This window comes from Ceratotherium simum, chromosome 26 (genome assembly GCF_057802395.1).
Source record: "Ceratotherium simum simum isolate JZ-2026a chromosome 26, ASM5780239v1, whole genome shotgun sequence".
NCBI lineage: Eukaryota > Metazoa > Chordata > Mammalia > Perissodactyla > Rhinocerotidae > Ceratotherium > Ceratotherium simum.
The window spans coordinates 10,739,588-10,762,326 of NC_141925.1; the positions used below are offsets into that span (position 1 = coordinate 10,739,588).

Sequence of the window (22,739 nt, forward strand, 5' to 3'; positions counted from 1 at the left end):
AATTAGAGCCTCCCCTTCTCTCCCAAATATAGCCCCCAGCCAAGACACTTCTGGGGAACCCTGCAGGAACCTCCTTTGAAGACCCCTAAACTCCATGAGCTCAGAAGTCCCCTTTGGTTCTCAGAGACACTGAGGTCTAGGAGCCTGGATTAAATCTTGGCTACAGGCAGGGCTGTGCCTCAGTGGCCCCATCTGTGCAGCAGTGCAGTTGGTTGACAAGAGCTGTCCTGCCATCAGTGGGTCATTTGAGGCTAGAGGGGAGAAAGGTGGAGCACATTTTGAAGGAGCATTGAGAGAAGCAAGAGGGGGAAGTAATGCCACCGAGGTCTCTGCAGCACCCCCTGCAGAGAGAGATGGGAGAGAGACCCCAGCCCTGAACTGCCCCACCCGGAGCTGGTAAGTACCACTTCTGTTTGCCGCCCATTGGCCAGAACTAGTCCTGTGACCCCAGCCTCACTGCAGAGTTTACTGGGAAATGGAGTGGAGCATATAGATATTTTGTGAGCACCAACTTTCTCTGCTATAGTCTTATTCACCACTGTATCCCAGCTCCTAGCATGTGCCTGGCACATCATATTGGTTGAATAAATAGACCATACTAGCTCCCACTCTCTCATTTTACAGATAAAGAAGCTAAGACCCTAAGTCAGGGCATGTCTTGACTATAGCTAAAGTGGTTCCTTATTTGACTCTGGTTTTATTTTTACTTTCCTTTTTATGGGAAAATTCCAGAGACCTTGTCCAGGGTAAATAAAGTTGCCAAGTAGAACTTTAAAATAATCCCTTTATGCTCCCTACTTCATCTTATCCATTTGTTTTTGTGATATTGTGATATAGGAAGAAAAATATATTCGGTCTTTGTCCCTGCTTCCTGGCACAGAGCTCCTAAAACCCTTGTAATTTCCTGAGTGTTAGGGGTGATAAGTGAGTCTTTTGTTATCATATTTGGTCTCAGTCCCAGATCTTGATACAAGAGCTTCTAAGCCTGTTAGAACCTCTGGAGTGATGAGTGGTGTTTTGTATGCTAATAAGATGACTGGTGGCCAGGGCCCCTGGATAGATTTAGGGTGGGAGCTGGTCTCTAGAAAGACCAAGGCATGATTAGAGGATTGGAACTTTCAGCCCCACCCCTGATCCCTGGGAAGAGGAAAGGGGCTAGAGATTGAGTTATCACCAATGGCCAATGGATTAATCAATCGTGCCCATGCAATGGAATCATCATTTAGGGAAAAAACTCTAAATGATGGGGTTTGGAGCTTCCGAGTTGGTGAATACATTGAGGTGCTGGAGGATGGTACACCCGGAGAAGGCACAGATCCGTCCGTTGTCCCCACCCCATCCATACCTTGCCCTATGCATCTCTTCCATTTGGCTGCTCCTGGGTTGTAGCCTCTATAATAAACCTGTAATAGTTTTCCTGAGTTCTGTGAGCCATTCTAGTGAATTATGGAATCTGGGAAGGGGCTAATGAGAACCCCCAATTTATGTCCAGTTGGTCAGAAGTGCAGGTGACAAGCTGGGACTTGCTATTCGTGTCTGAAGTGGGGACAGTCTTGTCGAACTGAGCCCTTAAACCTGCAGGGTCTGCACTAACTCCAGGTGGTTAGCGTCAGAATTGAATTAAATCATTGGATACCTAGTTGGTGTCCAGGGAGTTGGAGAATTGGTTGTTGGTGTGGAAAAAAACCCCGAACATTTGATGTCAGAATTGTTGTACTTAAGAACAGTTCAGGTTTGAATTTAACTCAGGTGTCCTAAAAGATAGGGCTCCTGTTCCTTACCTCTCATCCCTCCAGTACCCAGCATGGCACAGGCACGTGGTAGAGACTCAGTCAAGGTTTCTGAATCAAATGGAATTTTTGTAAAGTTTACCTGAAAAACAAAACAAAACAAAAACAGACAATGTGAGACAGCAGAGTAGCTGGGCCTAGAAGTTGGATGGACCTGGTTTCAGATTCTAGCTCTGACACTAGGGAAAGTTAATTCATCTCCCTGAGTCTCCAAGTCCTTATCTGTAAAGTGGAGATACCACCACCTCCCTGAGAAATATGCTTTTGAGGGTTCAAGTAAGTAAAATGCCGTATTGTGAATGTCTGGCCCCAGGTGGGTGTGGTGGGTGCAAGTCTGTAGCAGCTCTGATTGGGAGCAGGTATCCAGAGCTATGGCCCCGTAGTATAGCCCCATCCCTGCTCTGGGGGGCTAGCTGTGCCCCCTTCCCAGGGTGTCTCGATTGTTCCTCTAGACAGGTGCTTGGCCTGCAGCAGCGTGGAACCGTCTCCCCCCTTCAGTAGCACAGCTTGATGAACTCTAACAGTGCGGTGGAACCAGTCTTACCAAGAGCTGTTTTTGATGACCTATCGATTTTTTTCTGTTGCTTCTGGGTGAACTGTTGATATATTTTGTTTGGTCTGCACCGTGATATTCAAGCATTTGAATTAACTGCCAACTGACTTGAGAATTGAGAGATTTCACCTAACAACCCAGATTTGCAGCTTCCCTTAAAAAGCAGGAGGAGCTGGCGCTGCGGCTCCCCTTGCCCCGTGGCGGTGGTCTGCGGGAGCGCTCTGCTTCACCAGCATTCCCGTGCTCTCTGTCTTGTACGTTCCGCCTTTACCCTGGCCCCTGGCCCTTGCAGTGTGGGAGTGTTTGGGGTGTTTGCATCTCTCCACTTGCTCCAGGGAGGGATGCAAATGCCTCGCCACCTTCTCTTCCTTGGCTTGAAGCCTGCTTGTCCCTCCCAGTCACGTCCGACCCTGCAGGGGCCTCCTCGGGGTGTGATGGCCAGGCAGAGCAGCAGCAAGATCGGTTCTGGACTCAGTGCCGTCCTGGCTCTGCTGCTCCTCAGCTGTGTGATCCTGGCCCCGATTCTTAACTTCTGTGAGCCTCATCTATGAAATGTTGGTGGGGTTCGAGATAATATTCCTAAGTGCCTCCACTCAGTTCCTGGCGTTCAACACGCACTGGCTGCTGTTAACATTTTGCCTCCATTATGCCTCTCTTTGCCTGTCCAGCCATTTCAGCCTGTGGCATCAGCAGTTAAGAATTTATACTGATTGTAGAGGCTACAATTGAGACAGTGAGAGATGGTCCCACATGATGCTGCCACCACTGCTGCTGCCGTTAAAACCTTTGGGAATCTCTAAGCCACACCCCATATGACCATCACACTTTCAATATACTGTGAAATGATCCAAGGCATTGTGAGAGAACTCGCTGGTGGATAATGAGTCAGCCCAGTGATCACTGTGCTGAATCGGGTCCAGCGCAGCCAAAACAAGAACACGGAGGAGTTGGGGGTGGGGAGGGAACAAGGCACCATGGAGCCCCCAGGGGAGACTGGAACATAAGATACACGAGAGCACTCTGAATTTCTACTTGGAATGTTACAGCTCAGTCTCAGCGTCTGGAATTGTTGGACTTGGAGCTTTTTCAAGGCAGAACACATCTGAACCCGAGATCCCACATGGGTCTCTGGGTCCAGTGGAGGGAGATCCAGGCAGTCAAGAAGTACAGACAAGAAAATAAGTTTATCACTCCTTTCTGTTTTTCCTCTTTGGACCTCACATACAAAAAAGTGAGTTCATGCTGTTCCTCACCTCCTGATACCCTGATCTCATTGGTTCCTCACTTCCTGGTGCCCTGATCTCATTGGTCACTCTGAGGCCTCAAGCCCTGGGTTATTACCTCTTATCCCATCAGCCTCCTGCCTGTCTCGCTACCACCAGTAGCTGTTCCAATGGATTTGGCCTGTAGCTGTGAATTTGTGTTTCCCTCTAGAATCTGTTGCGTTGTTGTGTGTATCTTTAATTTGCTTACATGGCTTTGTGCTGTAGTCTTCATTCTTTCACTTTTTTCATCCAGCATCCTGTTGAAGCTCCGTTCGTGTCTCTGTGCACACTTGTACTTTGCTTCTGTAACCGTTCATTATATTTTCAGGCCTCCACCACATCTCACTTATCCTGTCCCCCAGAGATGCCACCAAGTGGCTCCTGAGTCCTTGCCCCTCCAAAACAGCACTGCAGTGAGTCTCCTTGTGTGTGACCCTATGGTTCAGTGGGAGAATTTCTATGGGATAGATACTCAGGGTGGAATTGCTGGACCTGTAGTCTGCTGTATTTAATTTGACCAAATACTGCAGGATTGCTCAAAAATATGGTAGTTTTAAAGGCAGAAGGAACTTGAATTGTGCTTGCTTCTAGAAAGGAAGTCACTGTGTATTGAGTGTCTACTCTGCTGAGAACAGCCCCAGTTTTGCTTGACAAACATATCTCATTTGACCACCCAGTAATCCTGAGTCAGGCATTCTCAGCGTCTGCATTGCACAGGTGGAGAAATTGAGGTCCAGAGAGGTGGAGCAACTTGCCCACGGCCACTCAGCTAAGTAGTTGTTGGAGCTGAGCCGGCTCTGAGTGACTCTTGTGGACACACCATGCTGCCTTCCTAAAGAATCCTGGGTCCCAGGCCTGGCTTCTGTGAATTTGGGGAAAGTGTTTTAAGTTAAGGAGCATCTGATTAGATCAGATGTCTCCAACTGGTGGCTTTGTGTGGCCTGCACTCCGTGTTTTATTTGATCCACCTGGTTTTTAAATATTTTACAGTTAATTTTCAATATTTTAAAATATGAGATTTCACATAAGTATCTAGGCGATGTGGCAACCACTTTCACACGAGGCTGCAGTTTCCAGGATTAAAGGAGTGGATGCCCCTTTCCAGCTGGCCCTGTCCATACTGGCCCCTTCAGGTGTCTGTGTTACCCACTGACCCCTCCTGGCACCGGAGATGGCAGCAACATTGTTGCACGTGGGCAGTGTCTTTTTTTCCCGCTCTGAGTTTCCCATCAAATACCTGAACTGGCCTTTCTGCCCCTCCCCAGCTATCCAGCCTGCAGTTTCCCTTCGCTGCAAAGTCAACAACAGAGAAAAATAAGCTTTAACTGCAACAGAGGCTGCTGCTTTCCTGCCATGAGATCATTTGCTGTGTCCTGCCGAGTGCCCAGCCTGTGCCAGGCACCGTGGAGGCCGGCTCCCCCCCGGGGGAGTCAGGCCACCGTATCCAACCCATCTTGAGCAAAAGAGGCTGCTGTGAAGCGTCTGTACGTAATCCACCTCCCACAGACGGGGGTTCCGTTGATATAAAGACAAGAATTCTTCCAGCCACAAATATTTATTGCTGTGCCAAGAGGAGAGTTTTTAGAACAATGGTATTTGGTTCACCCTGTGAGAACTGCAGGACTGGTTTGTTTTTTATTTCTGTTTTTAGCAAAGCTTTAGGTCTCCTGTGGTTGTGAATACCCTGATCCTAAGAGGCAGGACAGCATCGTAGTTGTGAGCTGAACTCAGATAGACGTGGCTGTAAATCCCAGTTCTGTTCCTCACTGGCTAGGTCACCTTAGAGAAGGCACTTAATCTCTTGGAGCCTCAGTTTCTTCATCTGCAAAATGGGGATATTAGTATCTACTTCATAGAGCTGTTGCAGGGCAATGTTGAGATAATGCAGGTGAACACTTCATGTAGTGCTTGGCACGCAGTAAGCTCCACGTAAAGGGGAGTGGGAGTGGTGTTATTATCATTGTTGTGAGAAGCATGTGGGAGGAGAGTATAAATGTACCTTGAGTCCCGTGTGGATCTTCTATTCCTTTTCTGAAATAGAGACTTGCTTTCTTTCCTGTGTTTGAGTTAAGGTTTGGTGTGGGTATGCCTTCATTGCAGGGGGATCGGGATTTATTTTCTGCTCGACATTGAGCATAATTCACTGATACCACGTGAGTGCGGTCTTACAGTCTCCCAGCTCTGTCATGTGTTGTGTTCCTCCCAGAGCTGCCCAGCCTTGGGGGTCTGATCTGTCTTCCCCCCATTTTACAGTCAGATCTTGTAAGCCATTGGGCTTGCCCACAACCTCACTAGGGACGGTTTGACCGGGAGGAGGAGGGTTTCCCAGACCGACGGGAAGAGCAAGGTTGAATTTGGTGGGGGCACCATGCCCCGTGGCCTTTTCCAGGAAGGACGTGTGGAGAGGACTTATGCGTCTGTGATGTCCTCTTGAGTCTTCCCTTTTTCTTCCTGCAGCGTTTCACCCAGATGTCATCAGAACCCAGCCTCGGGGCTGTCGACAGAGTCAGAAGTTTTCCTGTTTGTCTGTGGACAGTCCTGTTTCAGACATGGTGGGGGAGGCAGTCAGGTCTTCAGTTGCTCCTTGCCCTGCCCGGTGGGGGGCATTCGCATGTGCTGTTGATGGAGTCAGAGGACCTGGCCTCATATCCCAGCTCCATAATTTACCAGATCCGGTAAATCCTCTGATTGCTCATCTGTGAGATGGTAATGGTAATAGAACCTACCTTGGAAAATCGTTTTGAGGATAAAATCGGGTAATAGATGCAAAGGACTTAAAACAGAATATTGTGTAGTAAGCACTCAAATGTTAGCTATGATGATGGTGATGGTGATCGTGGTGATGATCTTATCCTTGCTGTCGTTTTTTATGCATCTATTGTGAGGATGTTAGTTTCTTGGGAGTTTCTGTTACCCGTTAAAAAGGCAGGGTTCATGGTTTTCTTTGCCTTCCCCGCACATAATGTTCTACACAAAATAGGGGGCAGCAATTTAGGGCAATCTAGCAGTTTAGTGCGAAGATGGGTGGAGTTTGGATCAAAAAGTCCAGAATTTGAATTCTGGCCCTTCCACCTTTCGTATGGCCTTGGAAAGGGTAAGTGACCTCTTAGATCCTCTGTCACCACGCCTGCCCCTCCCTGTGCAGCAGGATGCGACTGCCCAGGGTGCTGGGGGATTTAGTGGGTTATATAAGCACCCAACTGGAAATGCGCCTCCCAACTGTAAAAAGGCCACTGCCTTTAAGAGATGTTGATCTTCTTTCTCCTTTAAGTAAATATTATTGAAAATATTGCCAGGTGATTAGCAGCAAGGGCTCTGGTGTTAGATAACCTGGGTTCAAACCCAGCACCATTGCTTTCTAGCTGACTTTGGGCATGGTGCATAATGCCTCTGAGCCTCAGGGTCCTTATCTGTGAAAGGGGCTGCTGCTGCTGATAATAACAGCCACCCCTTGTCACCAGCGCCCATGAGGGCTGAGCGTGGGCCTGGTGCTGCCTGTGAGTTCTGCAGTGTTAGCCACCATCGTTTCCTTGTTCCTCTCCCTCAGCCTTATATTGTTTCCCATTCACAGGCCAATAGCAGCAGAGGACCCTGAAGCATCTCTTGCCCAGTCACTGTTTATGTTTATCCTGGAAGGCCCAGGGGATTTTTATAAGTGGGGTCAGTTTGGGATTCACCCTCACTCTTCACCTGGCCCCTTCCCATCCTCCAGGACTCAGAAGTAGCACTCATGGGAGGCAGCATGGCATGGCTGCTGAGAACATCTCTAGAGCCTGACTGCCCAGGTTTGAGTCCTGGCTCTGCCATTTACTCTTTGTGACCTGAGCAAGCTAATTCCTCTCTCTGTGCCTCAGTTTTCTTAGCTGTGAAATGGGGATAATAATTCTGGCCTCACAGGAGTCTACAAGGAGTAAATAGATTGATTCATGTAAAGCACATAGAGTGGTCCATGTTACATGGTAGGCATCAAATCGTCCGCTCCTTCCTCTTCCCTCCCTGAGTCATGACCTCCTGACCCCCTGGAGTGTGCGCCTGGCCTCTCTTCCACACCCATTGAGCTGACTTCCTGCCTTATCGTTGGACTCCTTCGAAAGCCTGGCCTGTCCCTGCTCCAGTCCGTACACCCCTTACTGAGAGGACCTCACCCCCACCCCCTCAGCCCTGACTCCCCTCTCTGCTCCTGACTCACCTCACTTCCCTCAGGCACTCCATCTTTCCTCCTATCACCTCTGTTGAATCCCACCCATCCCTCTAGACCAAGGCCAAAAGTGCCCCCTCCGTCCCAAACACCCCTCCACACCAGCCCAGCTGGAAGGGAATGCCATCCTCCACTTTAAAGGCTCTTCTCATGTTTTGTTAAAAGCTCTCCACACAATTTTTTAAGTGATCTACCTCCCTGTCATCCACCACTGGCCCGTGAGCTGGCACAATGACTTGTCATCTAATCTTGTGGGCCCCCACCGCAGTGCCTGGCACGTCAGCCTCCTATATACGTTATTGGAAGAATGAAGGAATTCTAGATTGCAGCCTCTATGAGGGCAGCCATTGTGTTCACCTTCTCTAGCACCTTCTCATCATAGGCCCTGGTACAAGGCAGGCGTCCAGTGGAAGTATGGATGGGTGAATGGAATTCTCTCTACTGTGGTGCCTGATGGTTGCTTGAATGTATGAGTGAATGATAGACCGTTAGTGCCTTCAGGGCAAGAACTGGGTGTTTTTCATCTCTACTAACAGGGCCTGGCAGAGGAGGTGTCAAATAAATCTTTGCTTAGATGGATAACTGAACAATATCCTGTGGACTCAATAAATGTTCAGAGAGGGAGGGAGACAGTAACCTCCGTAGGATGAGGCCTGTTTCTTGTCTTTCTCTGTCCTTCCCAGTGGATTACCAAACTACTTGCTTAGTGAATGGTGGTGGAGTTGAGCTGCTGGCGTAAAGTAATTAGCAGGACTTTGCTTCCATGCCCCTTCAGGAGGGACAGTGACTCTGGCCTCTAAATTAGTGGGTGTCTGTAGAGGCTTATGGTGTGAAATTCTCACCAAGGGTGCCTTAGAGACACATCCCAGCCTTCCTCTCCCCGCCCCCGCCTCCCCAAACCACTCCAAATAAAGCTCTCCTCTGCCCCTTTTTCATTCACACCTGGTGTGTTCCAGCTGGTGACTACCTAGGAATAAAGCTCGTTAAACAAAACTTGTTTAAACCAGCCAGGTGGCTCAGCCAGGTGGCTCACCCAGCTGTTTGGTCCAGATGTGAGCATCAGAACCTCCCTCATGGCCACTGGGACCCCATTCTCAGTGTGAAGATTAGAAGGACAGTTTCCTTTTCTAGGTTCCCAATCTGATTATTTCCCGGAATTAATCAAGTGAAGATCCGTTGTGCAGTTTTGCTAAAACCACCCAATCCGAAGCTTATGAAGGGGCTCAGAGATGTTTGGGAAGCTGCTGCAAGAGTCCATCACACCTGACTCTTCACCGCTCTCAGACGCCTCCATCGAGGGTGTTGAAAGAGTCTATAACAGGAATTGTCCCTCCTCATTCTCCCAATTAGCAGTTGCACAATGGGCTCCCCAGAAACAACTGCTGAGGCATTTCCCTCGTAATGAGGCGGAGTTCGCGGGTCTGCAGTATTTGCAGTGGAACTCGCTCATTCCCCACATCTCAGGATGACAGGGTGGGGCCTGCGGTTTAAAGATTTTATTTATTTATTTTTTCCCCCCAAAGCCCAGTAGATAGTTGTACGTCATAGCTGCACATTCTTCTAGTTGCTGTATGTGGGACGCGGCCTCAGCATGACCAGAGAAGCGGTGTGTCGGTGCGCAGCCGGGATCCGAACCCGGGCCGCCAGCAGCAGAGCGCACGCACTTAACCACTAAGCCACGGGGCCGGCCCGGGCCTGCGGTTTAGAGTAGCTGCCTCCACATCTCCCAGCTGACCAATACTGGAAAGAGGAAAGGCAGATTTTCAGGACTCCAGGGACAACATAGAGTGATAGGGACAACATGGAGCTTTTTAAAACTGAGGCATCGGGATCTTCCTTTTAATCTCAAGGAAGGTAGAGCTGATTGTCACTCTCTTGCTTAAAATACCCGTCTCCCTGAGGGTAGAGTCCAGATTCTCTGAAACCACCTCCCAGGTCTGCCCCTGCTTCCCCTCCAGCACTGCCCCCCTCAGCGCCCCCTCTGATCCTGAATCCTGTGGTTCCCTCCAGCTGTGGCCCTCGGCATCTCCAGTCTGTTCCCTGACTGGACCACCTTTCTCTCCCTCTTAGAGCAGAGGGGATACAGGCACGGACTTCCTGGAGCCGGTTCCTGTCCTCACCCCTCAGTGGTTGTGTGTCTGGGCACTGGCGCTTCACCCCTCTCTGTCTCAGCTTCCTTTCTCTGAAACGGAAATACTAAAATAAATTCAATAAAATAATGGATAAGCGTGCTTAGCCCAGTGTGTGGCAGAGAAAATGCTTGGTAAACTTTGATGGTGACAACTCCTCCTCCGGTGGCAGTTGCTGCTGCTACTATCATGATAATTATATCACACGACCTGGAAGGTGTCCCCGTGTGCCCCGCAGCAGACCTGTGCGTACCTTAATCGTGTGTATTCATGGCTTAATAGCACTGTTTGGTGATGATTGACTTGTCTGTCTTTTCCCACCAACTGTAAGCTCTGTGAAGGCAGGATCCAGGTCTTATTTATCTTTTTATTCACAGCACCTGGCTCACAGTCAGCCCTCAAGGAATATCTGGAATGCATGAATGAAGTAGTATGTGACTGGATCACTGAATGATCGAATGAGTGACTCCAACCCATCAGCACATCCCACCTGGGATTTGGCTCTAAAAGAGAACTCTAATCCATTCGCTTCTCTTCCTAGCCACCAGCCTAGGCCACGCCTTCTCCTGCCTGGGTTACCTCAGCAGCCTCCTCACTGGTCTCCCTGCTTCCTTTTGCCCTCTTCTCATTCTTCAGATCTCACCTTGAAGGCATCTTCTTCTAGGCTGAGTCCGTCCTCCTTTCCCCTGTCCATCCCATGCCCGTCTCCACTGAAGCGCTGATCAGTGTGTGTTCATGTACCTGCTTTTAGTCTCCTTCCCCTATAGACTCGGAGCTCCTTGAAGGCAGGTGCCCCATCTCTGTACCGGTGGACATTCACTCAGGGCGCGCTGCCCTGGACATAGGCAGGCAGGCAGCAAATCATCATGGAGTGAGCCATGTGTGAACCAGCATAATTAACATGGGTGCCGCTAACAGCGTGTAGTGGAAATCTGTAACGCGTTGGCTTTCAGCAATGAAGTTGATTTCTCATTCGTGTCACAGCCCAGTGCAGATCAGGTGGCTCTGGTGGCCCTCCTTCCTTGGTTCTGCCATCTCCACATGTGGCCTCCCTGCTCCTGGAGGAAAGGAAGAGAGGGAGAGGGGAAGGTTGAAGGGCACTTGTCGTGGCTAAACCTGGCCGTGGCTGCCTCCCTCCCACTCATGTCACATCAGCCAGGCCTGGTCCATGGCTTCCATCTCATTGCAGGGCTGCTGGGAAATCTTGTCTTCCTTTGTGTCTAGGAAGAAGAAATGGGCTGGGTGAGCCAGTCTCATCGGAATTGGGCATGGGAGGGAATCTTGTAGCCAGAGGACCTTAATGCTGGGCTCCTTGGGACTCTAGCCAATGTTCTGGAATTCTCTAGCCAGTGACACACTGTCACATTTGCTGACTCTGATGCAGTCATCCCTCGACAGGGCCTGAGCTGCTTGCTGCTCCTGATGGACCGGACCTTCTATTTATTTTATAAAATGCCGTGATATCCTTAGATGAAAATGAAAAGGAACTCTGGAATGCAGAGTCACCTCTGCCCACTGGGCAGCTCACCACTGGAGGTGGCTCCAGGGGACGGTCCCTTGGAGAGGTAGGACGTGGTGGAGAAGGCGCATTTGTCAGGAACGACCCAGGAAAGAGAATGTCAGAAAGTGCAAGGACGGGGGGTCCTTGCATTTGTTCTGGGAACCAAAGCTCGTTGTCTCGTTCTCAACATTCCATCGTTTTTAAAATAGCTTTTCTTAATTTGATGGTATCTTTATCTTCTTGAAGCTCAAAATAAAATTAACCTTTTCTGGAGGGAAAAAAATATTCCCATGAAAATAGTTCCGAATGTTCTTTTTTTTGAGGACTAACTCCCAGTGCTCTCTATTATTAGTTCTAAACCGTAATTGATGATAGTATTATGATAGGAATGCTGCACAAAACGACAGCAGGGCCACGGGCAGCGAGGACTCATTAAGCAGCCACCAGAGGAGTCTGGCAGACTCCACACGCTGGGCTTCCGTCCAGCCCCATTACTTCTAATGCTGGGTTTTGGCTGCAGCCTCAGGAGCACAACCAAAAATCTCACAGATACCCCATGGCTCTTTAAGCGCTGGGCCGCACCCAGTGGGGCAGGCCCCTACCCGATGCTGATCTCCTCCCAGGAGCTCCGTGTGATAGATGGGGTCTCTGAAGGACCAGCTCCCTGTCTTCATTCACTTATTACCCTGTCTTCTGCTCTTTACTCCCTGCCCAGGGGGGATTTGGAATGAGGGAGCTGGTTTTCAGGCCAGCCTTCTTGTCTCCATCCCACTCCTCTGTCAGGGTCTTTGTCATATCTCCTCTGGACTTGGCAACAGCCTCCACACTGCTCTCCCTGGTGGCCTGCCTTGCCTCCCTAAATCCATCCCCCACATTTATTTACTCTTGCAACAAATATTTATGGGACCTCTGGTGATCTCCAGCACTCGGTTAGGCTCTGGTGATACAGGGGTGAACAGACAGATAAGGTCCCTGCCTTCCTGGGACTTAAAATCAAGTAGGAGAGGTGGGGAAGCAAGAGGCACACAATGAACCAGTGAGACCATTGCAGGAGCTGTAAGGGCTGTGAAGAAACGAGAACAGGGGCAGGGCTGGGGCCAGGGCGTGCCTGGGCAACCTTAGCTAGCGTGTCCAGGAGGCCTCTCGGAGGTGGGGGCTCAAGAGCAGAGACCTAAATGGCAAGGCATTCCAGGCCAAGGGAACAGCCTGGGAAAGGTCTGAAGACATCAGGAGATGGTGTGAAGGATATGAGAAGAAAGCCAGGGGCTGACGTGTTGTCGGTGTTGAGGGTGGGAGGAGGGTGGCGACAGGGTAAACGTGAAGTGAGGTTGGCGGGGCATGCTGGGGCCACATCATGAAGGTTCCTGTGAACCATGTTAAGGGTTTAGATGTACATATTGGGAAGTGGACAGAGTTCTTGGGGAGCCGTTGAAGAATTCCAAGCAGGAGGGTGTCGTGATAGATCTTTGAAAGATCTCTCTGCCTAAGGCTGCCTACAGCCTATTTCCTCCATGATAGTCTATCTAAATGCTTATGAGATCATGCACCTCCTGCATCCCACCTTCGTGGCTTCTTTCCATGGTCTACAAGGCTGTGCGTGATTGGACTCCTGCTGCTGCTACAGTCTTATCCCTCTGGAACCACTAAGCCCAGCCACACTGGCCTACCTGCTGATGGCCTTTGCATTTGCTGTTCCCTCCACCTGGCATGCCCTTCCCCCATTGAGGGCGCCCATCTAGGCCACCTGACCGACGTCTTTCCTCCAAGAGATGCTGAAGCAGCATCTTCAGGAGTTGCTTCCTCGGAGTGAAACTCTCTCCGCGTTCCTCATGCAAACTTCCTGCACTTGTCCCCAGTTTGGGCGTTCACCATCTACCTGCCTGTCCCCACCCCAAACACATAGAAACTCCTTGAGGAAAAGCATCCTGGCTGAACATCCATGAATCATCAGCGTCTGTCACAGAGCCTGGCAGGCAATGTTGGCTCCCAGGTGCTTAGCCTAGGTTATCATGAATGAGGTAGGCACCTCCTTATCCCCACTTTACAGATGGGAAACCCGAGGCTCCATGTGGTTTAGCTGCATGACCATAGAGCTGGCAAATGGCAGTGCAGGTCACTCTGCCTGCCTGAGGGAATGTCATCTCGTATTGTGACCATCTCTCAGGGTGGCCTCTTGGATGCTTTGTAGGGCCTCAGCCAATCCTACTGTCTGTGCAAGTGATATAAATTAGGGGTCCCACAGAGGCCAGGCAGGTGGTGGCACCAAGGGGAGCAGGCTGCGTGGGATGGTGGCACTATGCTTCGGCTAATGAGGGCCATTTTTCAAGGGAGGCCAGGAATCTGGATTTTATGCAGAATTATCCTGGTTTTAATGTTTTTAGGCCATACAAGCCATTAGCCTTTTGTATTGCAGGTGGTAGAAAAAGCAACACCATCCTCCTAAGAGGTCAGAACCAGGCTGATCCCCAGGTGGGGATCCACTCTGGACAGTGTTGCATTCAGCCTGCTGAAGGATTGCCAGCTTGGTTCTGGGATGGACTACAATCCCTTGTTAAAAATTACAGAAGCAGCAGGCACATTTGAAAACTCAAATGTTTGAATACAGATGAGGTATGAGAGAACACCAGCAAAGTATCATGCATTTCATCAGAGGTGATAATGGTACTGTGGTTAAATAGGAAAATGTTCTTAGTGTTTTATAAATACACACTGGAGTATTAGAGGTGAAACATCAGGACTGTAATTACGTTAAAACACCTTAGCAAAAAACATAAAAGTGATGAAGCAAATATGAAAGGGTTAAGACTTGATTAGATAAAGGGTTATGGGGATTCATTACACATTTACTCTGCTTCTTCCCATATTTTGAAATTTTCATTAAAAAAGGAAAAAAATGAAATGACAGTCACAGGAAAGAACATGGCCTTCCATGAATTGTTCTGAGATCCTCCCTGCCCCGCTGCGTTCTGCCAGGTCAGGTGCAGCAACTCGCGGTGTCGGCACCTCCAGGATCAGATTGAGACCCGAGGGAAGCAGCGTCCTGGCAGAGGTTGGCAGTCAGGTGAGAGGGTGACAGGCTGCCTTGTCTTCACACAGTCAGTGGCTTCCCGACCTGCAAGTGGCAGTTCTGTGAACTGAATCCTGGTTTGGGGAAGCCTGCAGTTTAGAGAACCCATAGCTTTTTCTTCTGTAAATTGAAGAATGCCTTCTGGATTGAGGGCAGCTCTAATTGCAGCCGGTTGAAGACCTGGGACCCTGCTCAGCCGCCTCCAGCTTCTGAGCCCTCGGGCAAGTTCCTAAGGCTTTCTGAGCTTCAGTCTACAGCCTCAGATGTGTTGTAAGGATGCAGTGCAAGGAAAGCACTGGGCACAGAGCATGAATAAAGACTCCACAAATACATCTGTGCATGTTCTGAATAGCTCGAGTGCAAGTCGCTAGGATGTCAAGTTCAGGTGGCTACCGTGTCAGGTTTTCTCAGGAGCTGGCCGGGGTGTCCAGGGACTAGCTATCTCGAGGAATGAATACGTGGGAAGGATTTGGGATTCCTCCAGGGTGAAAACCTTTCTCCCCAGTCACTATTGCCCTGGGACCTGGGTGAGAACACTAGTCAAGTGAAAATGGGCACATTTGACTCCTGGGTGGGATCCTCGACCATCATTTTGGGCATCCTCACCTTCCTAAGACCCTATAGCCCAGCCCCACCCCACAAGCAGTGTGGAGAGCCATCTCCAGTCTCTCCTTGTTGCTTTAGAGTGTTTTGAGCATCCTCCCTCCAAAAGAGAAGGAATCTCCCCAAGTTCTTCCAGGGCTGATGAACTCCCTTCTTGTCCTCCTGCAGCAGAGCCTCTCAAGCAGTCCTTGAGGGTTCTCCCTGCAGATGACAATCAGCCAGCGCTAACCTGGCATATTAACCACCTTCCCAGGGAAGGCTGTCTCATTGCTTAATGATGAGTTGAAACTTGGAGAGCACGGAGCAGAACGTGGCGTTCAGACCAGTGAGTGGAGCGCAAGTGGCTCCAGCTTGGGCCGAGGACCTGTAGCTCTCCTGGCCGGATGCCTCCCCTCTTCCCACACGGCGCATCTCCCGCCAGGCTGCAGGAGGTTTTAGCTCCTGGCCTGGGACTGCGCTGGCCGTGAAGTTGGAGTGGCCAGTGGCAGTGTGTGAGTGCTGCCACCCCTCCCACTGAGGCAGCTCATCAGGGGGTGGCTTTGGGCGAGAATACCTTGCTATATGACCTTGAAGTGGCCCGGGGACCTCTGCTCGCAGCAGATGCTCCGTGTTTCTTCCTCCCACCTGGTGCTTGGAGGAGGGTTGCTGGATGAAATACAGGCCACCCAGTGAAATTAGAATTTCAGATAAACAATGAATAATTTCTCAGTATAAGTGTGTCCCAAACATTACATGGAAAGGTTTTATTGTATGGGACATACTTGAATACTGAAAAATTATGAATTATGAGTTATTGAATACTGAGTTAGGAATACTGAAAAATCATCATTGTTTATCTGAAATTCAAATTTCACTAGGCATCCTGCATTATTATTTGCTAAATCTTGCAACATTTAAGAAAGACTCCCTGCCATGCTCGAGTCCTTAGCAGGACTTCCTCTGAGACCAGGGCACATACTGGGTGCATTCTCCGGTGCCTCTGAGCACGTGGCCTCGTTCAGACTGTTACTGAGCCCTGCCTGGGGCCGGCTGCATGCTGGGGGGGTTGGGGGGGTTGGGATGAGTGCCCCATTCCATCTGTGGGACCTCGTGGGTGAGCTACCCAGCCCCTCTCTAGGCCGCCGTTTCCTCATTTGTCATGTGAGAGTAATCAGAGAGACCTCTCCTATTCTCGTGAGGACGAATGACCCTGTTTCTCCTGCTGCCCTCTCTCTGCTGTTCCCTTATTCACCCCGCTTGGCCTTCAGTCTAGAAGGAGCATCACTTCCTCAAGGAAAGCCTTTCCTGCCCCCACACTGGCCAGGGTTTCTTCATTATAAGCCAAGGTCCCCCAGTGCAGATGTGTATGAGCAGGACGGGCTACAGAATCTGTGGGGCCCTGGGCCACATGAAAATGTGGGGCCCCTTGTTCCAAAATTATTAAGACTTTCAAGATATGGACAGCAGATCATCACGCAGGTCCAAGTTCCAGCCCTGCGTGACTGTGCAGGGCGCACAGCGGGGAAGCCAGCCCTGCCTGTCTGCTGTCGGGGCCAAGCAGACGTGGGGCTCCGGTGGGTGGGAGTGTGGGTGAGGAGGGTCCCGAGCACGGAGCCCGTGAGCAGGGGGTGTGGAGACTGCACAGACCTGGGACCCTGTGCCTGGCATGGCCCTGTGAGGGGGGGCCGTGTTGCCACATTTCTGAGTTTTTCAAGAGAAGGTAGAATTTGTTTGTTTATTAATAAAATATTTCTTAACGGCAGCTGATCCATATTTCAGAAAGTTTCTGTGAAGGCAAAATTAAGCACCCTCTCTGGAATGTGGCATTTAGTGTGATTAATAATTGTACACTGACCTGTGGATCACTGGATTCGTTTATGTCTCCCCCACTGGCCTGTGACCTCCACCAGGGCCCCACCAGTGACCATTTGTGGTCACTGTTCTGTCCCTAGACCCAGCACCACATCACAGGTGCTTGGTAAATAGCAGCCCTGGTCGCTCAGACTTCATTCGTTCATGGGACACACTGTAGGTAGTTTTATGGACCTGTTTTCCCCACCTAATAATATCGAGCATCTTCCGTGTTATTCAGGGTGATCACCTGTGTCAAGCACGTGGCACTGGCTCAGTAAACATGACTCATGGTTGTATGTTCTACGGGGTTGTTTGTGGGTGGGTGAGGAGAGCACCCCTGAGCACCCCTGTCCGTTTTCTCAGGACGCCAAGTTTGTGGAGGAACGGAGGAAGCTGCTCCAGAGCTACCTGCGCAGCGTCGTGAACAAGGTCATCCAGATGGTGCCCGAGTTTGCTGCCAGCCCCATGAAGGAGACTCTGGTTCAGCTCGTGCCCTTCTTCGTGTGAGTACCCTTCTTGTGCACGTGCTCTGCCCAGCACGCACTCCTGTGTCTCTTCTGAGGTCGTACAGCGACACGTGTCTGTCCTAGACACCCTGGGACCCAGCTGGGCCCAGGAGCCGTGGGAGGCACTGACGTGGAGATTTTGGAGTTCCTATAGGGCTTAAGAAAGAGCGAGTCTGCAAATGAGTGTTGTAGATCTGAGGTTTTTAATAAATGCGGAGCTGTGTGATTTTACAGTTCTGTACATTTTGATCAGAGGAAAGATGCATTTTCTTTACAGCTCACAGGTGTTCCAGAACTAAAATGGTCTGTCTTTCTTCAGCTTGGGTAATGAATCCGAAGAAAAATTCTCATAGGCTCCCACTGGTATCGACTTAAATTATTTTCATATTAATATTACTTAAATATGAACAAGCTTAAAACTAGGTATAAGTTCCTTCTTATATCTCTTATAAAAGTAAAAAAAAATTAAAGACGTTTACATGTTAAGCATTTACAAAATCATTACAGTTCACAACTGTCAATTAATACAATGGATGCTGTCGTTTTCCTAAAACCAGATCTTTGCTCACATTGGTGTGCAGCAGGTTCCCTTGCGAGTGCCACATGCCACGCCAGCGTGACTGCCTGCTGACCCCATCCCCCACCTTTCTCGGGTCACATTGTGCGGCACCTGGGGCCAGGTGCCATGAATCACTGATTAGTCTACTCTTCTAATAGATCTCATTAGCCTGAGCCATTTACATCCTTGGAATTAGGGAGCTAAAATGATAAAGCAGTTCTTGGTTTTTATAGTCTTCAGATGCTATAGAATATAATTCTGTTATTTGTAAAATACTATCACCATAATGGAAACACAAGATGTAAAAATTCATAGAGCAACCCTGGGGGTCCCCAAAAATAGGATTGGGACTCGTCGTTTGAGAAACACCAATTTGCAGGGATAAAATAAGAGTTTCCTTTCACTGTAGCTCTTTAAAATGGCACACTGAGGGTTTTGAGATCTGTTCCACGTGCACCGTGATGCTGTAACTCAAAACAGGGGGCCTGTTTCTGCTTCTGTCCGTGGGGTTGCCTTCGGCGTCTCACTGCCTGGCATTTCCAAGTTGAACTTCCAACTGACAGACGTCGGCGGGGCTGCCCCCCTTACCTGCTTAGGGCCTTTGAAATTGTAGCCCAGCAGCTTGCATCCGTTTTTCTAATTGTTTCAGGGCTTTTGTGAGAAGATATAATTGTACTGTGCTGCCTGTGATAAAAAGACGCCTTTTTTTTTTCCAAATAGAATACACTGTATGGAAAACTGTATTTTTCTTTCATTCAGCTATTTGTGATACCAGGGCTTTGATCTTGCTGTTTTGAAAGTGCCACAATAGCTCATGAGACGAGTTCTGTTCTTTTAAAGGCAGCTGCCTGGCCTGTGATGCATGTTAGAAATTAACCTCTTACTGAGTCCTATGCATTTTGGCTAAACTCCCCTTGAAAATTGAGCTAGAAGGTTGGTCTTAAGACCCTGATGCTGAGAAAGGCTGCTGTCCGCAAGTCTACGAAGAGAAAACCCTGCCCCACACAGGTGAGCTGGTATCCCTCTGCCCACTGCAGGCAGTGCAGGAACCTCTGGTGGAGCGTTTACCAAACACGGGCGTGCGGCGTTGTGAAAATTGTGTGTTAACGCAAGCATCTCGGCATGTTGTGCCGTCTCAGCTGCACTGGTTGCCATTAATCAGAGCTGAGAGAGAAACCTTTGTGCTTAATTAGCACAGAGAACAGAAGGTTCAAGTTCATGGGCTTTAAAAAAAATAAAGAATTTCAGTAGGAGATTGTGGCAAATGACACAATATTGACACCAGTCTTCTGACTAAACATCGGTCTAGACCCCAGTTGACACAGCTTTTTCCTGTGGGCTTTTCTCGCAGTTGCAAATTCAGCTTCCCTCTCCTCCTCCATCTTTTTTGAGCGAGATGGGATTACAGGTTGGAATTTTCAGGTTGTCTCTCTTGGGGGCAGTGGGAGGTGAGCTGCAGCCAGGTTTGTCCATGCTGTGACCCTCGGCGTGATGGCTTCCTGTCTCTGTGCCCACAGGAAACAGTGGACCTGTATCTCAGCTCAGAGGCTCGTCCTAAGAGATTCTAACTCAAAAAAGCTCTCTCTCAACTAAGGAAATAAACCCCGAAAAGCATAATTATTCTTGTAAATATTGAGATTTCCTTGGTTCTTTCAAGTGCTGATTCAGGACCCTAAAGATCCCTTTTCGTCACTGAACACAAATGGACTTGTTTCCGAAGGCCAGCCTCTCCCCTCCCCCGCTGGTTTGTGGAGCATTTACTGTAGGCGCCCGCCTAATGTTGCACCTGCTTGTCTCATGCAGTCTTCCCGAGAGCCTGTTAGGTGGAAATTGCCAACAAAAAGGCAATTTCATAAGGTTCCACCTAATACTGATAAGGAAAGTGAAGCCCGGAGAGGTTCCCTGGTGACCCCAGGGTCACTCACCAGCACGTGGGGAGCCTGGTCTATTTGGTGCCATAGCTTGTGTTTTGGGGCATGAGTGACAAACCCACAGCCTGTGGATTGAGCCTGAGCCTGACCCTCCAACCTGTTTTATTTGACCAGTCTGGTGGGGTTTTGTTATTTGTTTTTCTTAATTGAAATGTTGCCAACATCAAAAAATTAGAAAGTGTCAGATTAAAAAAAAATCAGATATCAAGCTTCTCGTGAAGAATCAGAATTGGTCACACTCTGTTATGGACTGAATGTTTGTGTCCCCCCCAGATTCACATGTTGAAGCCCTAACCCCCAATGTGATGGTATGTGGAAGTGGGCCTTTGGGAGGTGATTAGAATTAGATGAGGTCATGATGGGGGGGCCCCACGATGGGATTAGTGCCCCTATAAGAAGACGAAGAGAGACCAGAGCTCGCTCTCGCTAAGGCAGCCATTTATCTACAAGCCAGGAAGAGAGTTTTCACCTGGAGCCACATTGGCTAGCACCTTGATCTTGTGCGTCCAGCCTCCAGAACTGTGAGAAATAAATGTCTGTTGCTTAAGCCACGCGGTCTGCGGTATTTTGTTACAGCTGCTGGGGCAGACAAATACCCACCCCCATTCTCCCTCAACCACACTGGGCTACAGAGGAGCAGTGCTGCCCTGTCCCCATTGAAAGCCACTCCCGTTGTCTCCTGGACACTGAGCTGAGCCTTCCCTGCCATTTGCTGTTAGTGTTTGGCTGTTTTCTCATATACTCAATTCACATTACCTGCCTTGCCCAGGTAAGTCCTGGCTCTTACCCACTGCTCACACAGCCTCTCCATATATCCATCACACGGCTTTGGATGTGCAGACGAGACACTCATGTTACCTGTGGCGTATTTGGCTCGCACTCGGTGCTCACATATATGTTCTGTGAGCCAGTCCACTGCTGAACTTCCGTAGAGGTCCCATTTCGATGTGGGACAGGAGAGGGAAGGTAGTCAGGGGAATTAGCTAATGGGTAGAATTTGCTCATGCTTTTCTTCATAAATATTCCTTAAAGCTTTCAGGCTTGTGCAGCCTGGAGTCCAGCATTCGATGGGACCTGCTTTTGCACACACTTTTCTGTTTTGTTTTTTCTGTTTAATGTGTCAGTATTTCACTGTGTTCTGCAAGGGGCATCATGACTTCCAAGTATTCTGCCATCTGCGCAAAGCTGAGAGTTGAAGAATCAGCAGGTTGAATTTTTTCTCTAAATCTCTCTGCCTCCCATTGTCTTCCTTGCTAATGCCAGCAGCAGTCTGAATTAGAAAGTAGGACTGTAGGAAGTGGGCTGTTTTCCATTTTGAGCTGTGTGTGTCAATCTGGCCCAGGTGGGGACCAGAGTCTGCCCCCCAAAGTGGTGAGCAAATGAACAGCAGCCCCGATGCCCTCTTCCTTTGGGAGCCCCATGTTGTTTGCATCCTCCTGGCATTTCGGGGAAAGGTGGACACGTGGCAGATGTTAGCAGATACTCAGGGAAACATCAGGTACTCTTTTGAAAGCGCGTTAATGAAGGGAGGCTTGGATCTAAGAATTCATTCTGTGGAACTGGACCGCAAGTCGGTGAAGGCTTAAGTGATTTGCTATGCTGTTGTTTAGCACGTTATTAAAATGTTTTTCCGCAGAGTAATTCAGCCCGGGGAAATGCATCATATTCTGCGGCTCCTTGAGGGGAGAGAGAAAGTTATGGGGGTGGCAGCTAGAGTAATATAGGTCACAGCACAAATTCCCAACTGGATTTTCAGCAGAAAATGCAGTTGGCGTTTTCCCCACTCCCCACCCGCATCTGCTGCCGTATTTACTCTTAAAGTTGCTAACTATATTTTTTGCTGAAATAAGAGCTGCCACATTCTCCCAGTGAGCAGGGGTTTGGCTGGGGGACGAAATACCCCAAGCTGTGGGCCACTGGGGATTGTCTGAGCTAAGCTGACACCTTTTGCTCTGCAAGTCACTGCTGGCAGGCATTACATAGTTCCTTCCTAGGAACTTTTAACTCACGTTGCTTTTGTGGCCTGGCCCAAACCTTCCAGGCTCCAGAGTTCTCAGCATCGCACAGTTGCGAGAAAGGAATGCAGATCCTGCTCAAGACGTCTCAAACATGCGGCTGGACCAGCAGACTGGTTAGGTGTGGACAGTGTATTAAAATAAAATGTAAATGTGAGTGACTTGTGATGAGGTGAGGATGCCCCAGTCTTCACCTCTCCCACTGCTCCCTCTTGCTTTCCCCTTGGCCTGCTTCGCTGATTTACATCGGCTACCTGGCCCTCGAAGGCGGATGAGTTTGAGACCTCTGTCATCCAAATGGAGAGCATGGGGATTTTGGCGTCAGTGATGTTCCCCACTCGATCTAACACTGAGGAGGAGGGGATCTTGGGCAAGGATTCAGCCTTTCTGAGTCTGTTTCCTTATGTGCACAATGGGAAGAGAAGTACCAGCATCACAGATCTCTGGGGGTATTAAGTCGTGTGAGAGCTTGGCACAGCATCTTCTCCGTGTCAGCTGCGGTTAATACCGAGCCTGTGAGAAAGATGAGGAGAGAATCCTCGCAAAATCCCCACGGACATTTCTCTGTCTCTTCATCCATTCGTCCATCCATACACCTATCCATCTCTATAGGTGAAAAATCGGAGTCGCGGGACATTTAAGTGACTTGTGTAAGGTCATTCTGAGAGAAAGGTGCAGCCCACGGCAAGAGCGCACTGCGCTGCTCTGAGACCCGGGACTCTGAGCCTCAGTACGTAGTAGGTGCCCGTGAAACGGTAACTGTTAGAACATGAATCATCCCAGTCAGCC

General features: G+C 49.4%; 1 protein-coding gene across 2 annotated transcripts in view; it reads left to right on the forward strand.

Annotated features, from left to right (window-relative positions):
• Positions 1 to 22,739, forward strand: part of SNX29 (sorting nexin 29) — a 519,309-nt gene that overhangs the window by 437,590 nt on the left and 58,980 nt on the right. For both annotated transcript variants that reach the window (XM_087416977.1, XM_004438061.3), the window contains one exon: positions 17,303 to 17,442. In XM_087416977.1, coding sequence (XP_087273103.1) covers positions 17,303 to 17,442 — 140 coding nt within the window. The remainder of the gene's footprint in view (positions 1 to 17,302; positions 17,443 to 22,739) is intronic.